Genomic DNA, 7,614 nt, shown 5'->3' with positions numbered 1-7,614 from the left:
TTTTCTTCGGTAGTGAATAAGACCTGTAAGAGCTGTTGGCAATCATCCCAAGTGGGCTGATGGGTAAAGAAAATAGACTCTAAAAGGGAGGTTAGTCCTTGTGGTTTCTCTGAAAAGGATGGCGTTTGCAATTTCCAATTATATAAATCACTAGTACTGAATGGCGAGTAGATGACAGTAGGCTCACCTCCACCTCCTGGAATCACCTTCAATGGGGCTTGAACAGATACTGGCTCTTTCAGGGAGGTTGAATCAGGGGAAGGTGGCCTACGACCCCTAGACCGGGTTACAGGAGGTCCCGGTCCCTCCGGAGGAGGACGTCTACCCCCATTTCCATTATAGGGTGGCGGATACCAGTCATCCTCCGAGGGAGGTCCCTGCAACACCGGTGGGGGCTTCTTAAAACCCTGGGGTATGGCTGCCATTACAGTAACGGGTGCATGACTGCAATTCTGTAAGTATTTAGGGGCATCAGAAACAACATCAATCCAAACATCAACATAAGGAATTTGGTCAGGATGCCCAGGGTTTCTATAAATCACACCTCGAACCCGGAATGCAGTTTGCATGTTAAATGATCCCTCGGAGGGCCATCCTACTCCGAAGGTCGGCCAATCTAATTGACAAAAGCGCTGCAAATCAAAAGGGGTTACTGAAGCACCATAGGCCCTTGCCCTACGACGAAAATCTTTAAAGTTGTTAAGCATGCACTGTAACGGAGTTAGTTTGCCCTGTGATTGTCCCATAGTTCCACAATAAAGCACACGAAGCAAAACAAAACAAGACAGACACAGACTAACAAACCAGAACAGGACTGAGAAAACTGTCGTCACAGTCTCAGTCGACCGCCGACTTACTTGTCGCGTCCGACGTCCGCACGGTCCCTGGGCCCCCTACCAGAAACTGCCTCAGCACTCCCAGGATCGTGCTCCGCAAAGCGAGAAACCACAGGCGGCGCCTAGGGCAAGTGCCCTAGAGGCCTCCCCAACCGCAAATGGTCCAACGCCCTGGTGCACTGATCAATTTTCCCACAACGAGAAGATCTCGCTGGGGCCTCCAAATGTTGTGTCCAGAATAACCAGACCCAACTTGAGTGTTCTTAACCAGGAGACAGTTTATTAGCCGGCGGCTGTCCTTGCAAAGGAGCAGCCTCGAATTGCCAAGATACAAGGTTTTTAAGCCCCAAATCCCATTCCTCATTCTGTCTTAAACACAAAGGTCCATCTTTCTCCTATTCATTACCTGTCAACCCACTGGTCAGGTGTGCAAGCGGGGAGTACAGAAGCAGAAAGCTTGTTGTTAGAATGTTATGTTTCTATGGGTGATTGCCTGTTTTCCCATGGGCTATAGCCAGTGTTCCCATGGGCGATGGCCAAACAGTAATTTTTAGCTTATATACAATTGATTATTTTTTATGCCACGCAAGCAAGCAGGGTTACACAGGCTAAAATTGACAGTTAGTGTGAGTTCACTGGCAAGCAGGGTTACACAGGCTAAAATTGACAGTTAGTGTATGAGTTCACTGTTATAAGTTTCATGATTAACAAAATGTGGTTAGGGGTTCCAGAAACTAGGCCTAAGTTATAGACTTCCTTTGTCCACTTTCAGGTTTTAATTATTCTTTAACCCTTTTACATTTCAACAAGCTATTACACAACCAGTTTTACAGCAAATAACAGCGTCACAGAGCAAACATTTCTAAGAAATAAGAGCAAACATTTCTAAGAAATAAGAGCAAACTGATGAGCTGTGTCAAATTGTGAGAAACCAGTCGTTAATAATACAGCAGTTTAATAGGTCCAAGATGAAGGCTGTAAACTGTTGGTAAATAAATAAGGTCCCTCTGAAAGCTGTTCCGAGAATCAGAGACACAAACTGGACCTGTTCAGAGCCACCCAGCACCGCCCTCCTCTGCCTCCCCGCTCACGGGAACACTTCCTCCCACGGAAGATGACGGAAGATGACACGCTGCTCACAAAGAGAAGCCGCTTTAGACTTGTGATTTTATTAGTCGAGTCCATCTGTGGTGGGTCTGTAACCCTTCCAGCCAGGCCCGACACCCACATGTGAAAAAGTGCCTGTATGGGGTGGGGACAGCCTGGGTATGGTCTCTCTTGGTCTCTCTTGGCTTTGTGGCAGGAGAACAGCAGAGAGAAGCCTTTTTGCCCTCTCCCTCCCCAGACTCCTCCATCACCTACAGCCCTCCACCCCCACCTCTGGGAGCCTATTAGAAGCCGAGGAGGCCACTGTCCAAGCTGAGCTAGTCACTCGGGCAGCTGGGAATGAGGCGGGGACTTTGTGCGAGCCCCTCAGAGCATGAAGGGCTGGCTGAGTGCCAAGGGCACGTCAGACTGAGGTAAAGCCTGGCTGGCACGGCACCCTCCCTGCCCCTGCCCTTCCCACGCCTTCGGTCAGGAGGCTAACAAGGCTCTTCAAAATGGGTGGCCTGACTCCACGTCCCCATTAGGGAGGTGACACCGTGCTGTCTCTGCCGGGTGGGCAGGTGGATGCTTGTGGCATTCTTTGAGACGACTCCTGCCTCAGAACAGGCCCAGGCGAAAAGATCCCCAAACCGTCTGCCTGCCATGGAGGGGAGGGGTCGACAGAGCCCACTCAGACCCCCAGGTCTGAGCTGAACATCTGTGGGGCTGGAGGACCAAAGCCATGACTGACAGTGTCTTGGGGCTGAGATGCCCTCAGCATCGTGTCACCCCAGAGGCCAATGAGGCACGGGGTGCCTGCATACCTCAGCCACAGCGGGCACACACGGAAGGATGCGCTTGCTCCCTGTCCACAGGAAGAGCTGTAATCAGCTCCTGGGATTCACAGAGCCTTTCCTGGGCACCCCTCCTCGGGGCTGGCAGCCAGCAGGGCGGTGGGACAGAGTGCAGGGTCTGAGGCCTCCGCAGAGGAGACAGCGGGACCCTTCAGGCCGAATGTGATGTCACATTATAGGAAGCATTCTTCAGGGTCTCCAGGAAGAACTGTTCATTCTCCAAGAAGTCTCGGTCCTGAAAAGCAGGGCTGGGTGAGCCATCACCCTCCGGCTCCCTCCTGTGCCTAAGACACTGGCTCAAAGGACTGAGTGTGAGGTGGACCCCTGGGTGCTGGCCAAGCCAGCCCTCGCTTGGGGTCTCTCCCCACTTACTCCCTGGCTTTGCCCTGCTCTGGGAAGCAGCAGGGGGCACGGAAGGAGCACAGGCACTGGGGTGGGACCAGGTCTCAGTCCTGCTGAGGCCACTCATTAGCATATGACTCCATCTCTCTACGCCTATCTATAAATTGGAGATAATGACATTACCTTCTTTGTAGGGCTGGGTCAACGTAAAGGCTTACAATGTACATAGTTTTTAGCACAGAGCCTGACACACTGGAAATGCTCTGTAAGTGATAACAGCTGTCATCATCACAGGGTTACTGTGAGGTTCAACTAAGGCGATGTACGCAAAATCGCTTCATATGGAACCTGGCCTGCGGGTCTCAGAGAGACGCTCACTAACTCACTAAGCCGTCTGCACCACTGCTCTCCTCTGGGGGGCGGCTCAGATCTCCTTGGGGCCAGCATGTGCTCATCCCTGCCTCTGCCCTGAGCTGCTGGCCACCACGAGGACCCGTAGGTCCAGGGGCAGTGGAGGGCCCGCTCTCCACCCAGGATGCTCACCTGCTCAGCTGTGTGTTTCAGCAGCACCAGCTTGGCGTGGAGATGCGAGGGGCCCAGGCTGGCTGGCGGCTGGCTGCACCGAGGGTCAGCAAGAGCAGGAGCCACGATGGCTGCAAAGGCCGAGGGGCAAGTCAGGGACCGAAGTGTCGGAGGGAGGACAAAATGGCCACAGCCTGTCTCCCCGGGGCCTTCTCACCGCTGTGGGTGGGTGCAACCGGGACCAACCTTCTGGGCGCATCCACCCAGTGGCCAAAGTCCCATCCTTCTGGAGCCACTTACCACTTAGGCCAGAGGTTGCCAGGCCCTGGGCCCTGGTGAGTAGCCCCACGGGACCAGAGGACAGGTCCTGTCGGACGCGGTCCAACTGCAGTCTCTGCTGGGCCAGACTCAGATGCTCCTGTGCCCCGTCCCCAGAGAGGGCACGCTGTGAGGGTGGGAGACTGGGGTAGGGGCAGGGGTGGCTGGGGGAGCCGGGGAGGGATGGGGCCCTGCCTGGTGCATGTGCTGCTCCTGCTGCCGCAGGCGCTCCTGCTGCTGCTGCACCAGCTGTAGCCGGGCCTGCTGCGCGGACTGCACCTGCTGGGCCTCCCGCAACGCCCGTTCCCCCTCCTCGTACTTCTCTGAGGCCACCTGCGGGGAGGTTACCTGGGTAAGCGGGGCGGGCTGGGGGCAGGGTACCACTGGAGCCCCAACCTCACCCCCGAGCTGAGCCACCTGGCACCTGGCTCATCCTCTCCACCTCCTCGGCACGGAGCCGGATTCGCAGGGCGGCCGCGCTGACCCTCTCCTGCTCCAGCCGCAGCTCCTGCCGCTCCCGCTCCAGGGCCTCCCTCTCGGCAGCCAGCTGGTCCTCCTTGCCCCGGAGCTCGCTTGCCCTGATTTTTAGCTCTGCCTGCTCCTGGAGATGGCAAGGCCTTCGCTGCATTCTCCTCTCGGGAGTCACACTGGGCCCTGCTCAGAGTTCAAGGACCCCCTGGCCCGCCCATCCATTGCTATGGCTCCACACGATCCGAGTCTGGGAGGAAACAGTGGGGCAATGGGGTCCGAGGACCAGACGAGCCAAGCCTTGGTGCTGCCCCTCACCCCTGGGCTCAAATACTCTGAAGCCCAGTTTCCTCATCTCTAGCATATCTACGTCATGGGGACATGGTGAGGGCTGAATGAGCGAATGTGTATAAAGCACCTAGAACAGTAAGAAGAAGCTGCTATCCTTGCATGGCCGCTGTGGTTTGAACTCTGCGACTCTGGCGCTGTGCCCTTTGCTAAGCGCACCCATCAGTGGAGGAGCGGACAGCGAGGGCGGGAGGCCAGGCTGGCGGCTCTGAGCCCTACCTTGGCCAGGCTGACCAGGGTGCCCTCCCGCTTGGCGTCCACTTGCAGTGCCCGCTCTGCCTCTCGCTCGGCCCGCTCCTTACTCAGCTTCTGCTGCGCGAAGAACTCGGCCCACTCGGCCGCCAGGCGCCGCTGCTCCTCCCCGCACTTGTGCATGACCGCCTTCTGCTCCTCCAGCAAGGCGCTCTGGGACAAGGGCATCAGGGCGAGGGGTGAGCGCCCTGCGCACGTGGCAGGACCAGCTGCCGAACGCGGTGCGGCGCCACCCACCTTGGCCCGCTCCAGCTCCTCCCGCTCCACGGCGGTCTGCCTGGCCACGACCCTCCTCTGCTCCTCCAACGCACGCTGCGTGGACTCGGCCTTGGACTGCTCCGCGCTCACCCGCCAGCGTTCCTGCGGCAGGGTCAGGGCTGAGGACACGCTCCCCCTCGGCGTGCTGCCTGCGCCTGGGGAGCTGTGCAAAGCCACTGCGTCTTCCACGCTATGCCACAAACACCTCCTTCCTTGAGAGGCACAAAACCAGGGGCGCCCAGGAAGGACCGCCAGGCCCAGCCGCTGGGAGTAACTGCATGACCGCTAATGGCTCAGGAACTGCCGCTGGGCGGGCTGGAGGCAGTAGCGCCCTCACTCTCTGAATCGCCAGTGAGGGCACTCAGCCGCCCATCTGCCATCAATCAAGCAGGCGAAGTGCCAGGGTGGGCGGGACGCTGCAATGCCAGGGGACGCGGGGCACAGACAGCACGAGGCTAGAAGCTTGACTGTGCCTGGGCTGAGGCAGAGGCTTAATGAAGTTACCAAATGAGGGACTGAATAAATGTGGTTCATGATATCAAAACATCTGTATCTCCGTAGTGCTATGTCCACAGGATAGCTATGATGTCATCAGGGGCTATCTGGCTAGTGGGTAAGTTTAACTTTCTTCTTTATTCTTTCTTGTATTGTAATTTTTTTCAGAGAAATGTATCGTGATAACCTAGTACAAAAGGAAGAGAAGGTATTCTTTTTCTAATAGTAGAGCTTTTGCTCTCATATATCAAAGCTACGTAGGGAGGTCAGGATGTATCTGCTACAGCTCAGGAGGCGAGAGCACTTCTCCCAATGTCATAGGCATCAGCTGTCGTGACAGGTTCCAGTGGCAGGAAGGAAAGTGGGATGTGCAGCTGATGGGCCGAGGGGCTCAGCTGTGGCAGGCGAGGGCAGGGGAGGCAGAGGCAGGAAGGGGCAGGAGACTGCAGAGGGATGTCCGGCGGCCAGGGTCAGAGTATTGCTGACATTCCCTGGGGTGCTCTGGGGAACACGGGCCTGTGCCAGAGGGCAGCCTCACCTGCTCCAGCAGCCGGCTCTGCTCACTCAGGCGGGCCTCCATCTTCACGATGACCTCCTGGAGCCGGCTCCGCTCCTCCTCCATGTCCCGCTGCTGCCGGCCCAGCCTCTCCTGCAGTGCTGGGGGCAGCCCACAGGGGCTCACTGTCCGCCCACCTTCCCACCGGGACCGGAGAGGAGGGAGGGACACGTGGCTGCGCAGTACCTCGGAGCTGCTCGTCCCGCTGCCGGACCCCCAGCTCCCACTCCTGGGCAGTGTTGAGGTGCGAGGCCTCCACGCGGGAGGACAGCTCATTCAGGCTGCTGGAGAATTTCTCCATCTGCTCGATGATGCCATTCAGGGACCTGGGGATGGATCCGGTCACCAGGCCTGGGGGCCTCAGCACTGCCCCCTTGGGGTGGGCAGGGCCCGGACCTGGCCCTTACCGCGTGTGGGAGGTGGCGCTGGTGACGGCATCGATTTCCCGGTCCTTCAGCAGCTTCAGCCGCTGCAGCTGCTCCTCGTGCTCCTTGCGCATGTCCAGGATGGAGGCCCTGAGGGGCGTGGCGACAGCGGCTCAAGGTGCAGCGCGCCTCGGGGTGGCCCGTGCTCCCGGGGCTTCCCCGGCTCCAGACGCCACCTTGGTTTCCCTGGCTCCCCAGCCACCCACTTCTTCAGGGGGAGATTCTGTTACTCAGCAAAGGACACGGCACACAGAGGAAAAGACAGGCGCGCCCGCGGCCCTCCGTGCCTGCACCTGCGCGGTGTTCAGAGGCCCGCTCTGCCCTCGTGGGCCAGCTCCCTCCTGCACCTTCGCTGCTTCTGCTCTAATATAGAACGGCGGCCGGACCCGCCAGCACGCTCACTGCGCGCACTGCTCCTAGGGTCGGTCTAGTCGCTGGACTGGAGAGTCCAGCAGGCGAGCAGGTTGACCTGCGCTGCGTCAGCCCACAGCGCTTGCTGCTCCAGGCCCTGCCCGAATAGCCAGTGAGCCCTCGGGGCCTGTAGGGGCCTGGGTCAGTGTGCTCAGCCTGGGGCCTCACCCAGAAGGGAAGGAGTCAGGCCTCGGTTCCAAGGCTGCTGAGTCGGGCTCAGGGGATCATGGCGGTCAGGTGACTCGGCCACCCCGGAAGCCCGCGCCCTCACCGCTGCAGCTCCCGGAGCCGCTCCACCTCCTGGTCCTTCTCTTGCATGGCGGCCGCCAAGCGCCGCTGGTGCTGGGCCGTGAGCTCGGCGCGGGCCTGCTCGGCCGCCTGGCGCTGCGACGAGCACTGGCTGGGGGGGTGGCCCCTCTTCTTCTCCAGCCCCCCCTCTCCCC

General features: G+C 58.7%; 1 protein-coding gene and 1 long non-coding RNA gene across 3 annotated transcripts in view; both read right to left on the bottom strand.

Moving 5' to 3' along the window:
• Positions 1-1,117, bottom strand: part of LOC107195708 — a 1,472-nt gene extending 355 nt beyond the window's left edge. For both annotated transcript variants that reach the window (XR_003046449.1, XR_003046450.1), the window contains exon 1: positions 545-1,117. This is a non-coding gene — a long non-coding RNA (uncharacterized LOC107195708). The remainder of the gene's footprint in view (positions 1-544) is intronic.
• Positions 1,118-1,589: 472 nt separating this feature from the next.
• Positions 1,590-7,614, bottom strand: part of FBF1 (Fas binding factor 1) — a 21,051-nt gene continuing 15,026 nt past the window's right edge. The window contains exons 22-32 of the mRNA XM_025047141.1: positions 7,443-7,611; positions 6,743-6,850; positions 6,522-6,661; positions 6,318-6,436; positions 5,264-5,386; positions 4,994-5,179; positions 4,383-4,559; positions 4,154-4,291; positions 3,941-4,058; positions 3,662-3,771; positions 1,590-3,011 (exon numbers count right to left, since the gene is read on the bottom strand). Coding sequence (XP_024902909.1) covers positions 2,928-3,011; positions 3,662-3,771; positions 3,941-4,058; positions 4,154-4,291; positions 4,383-4,559; positions 4,994-5,179; positions 5,264-5,386; positions 6,318-6,436; positions 6,522-6,661; positions 6,743-6,850; positions 7,443-7,611 — 1,472 coding nt within the window. The 3' untranslated portion in view covers positions 1,590-2,927. The remainder of the gene's footprint in view (positions 3,012-3,661; positions 3,772-3,940; positions 4,059-4,153; positions 4,292-4,382; positions 4,560-4,993; positions 5,180-5,263; positions 5,387-6,317; positions 6,437-6,521; positions 6,662-6,742; positions 6,851-7,442; positions 7,612-7,614) is intronic.

The sequence above is a fragment of the Pteropus alecto genome, unplaced genomic scaffold (assembly GCF_000325575.1).
Source record: "Pteropus alecto unplaced genomic scaffold, ASM32557v1 scaffold134, whole genome shotgun sequence".
NCBI lineage: Eukaryota > Metazoa > Chordata > Mammalia > Chiroptera > Pteropodidae > Pteropus > Pteropus alecto.
Note: the sequence above shows the minus strand (reverse complement) of the source record. Positions and strands in the feature narration are given on the sequence as shown.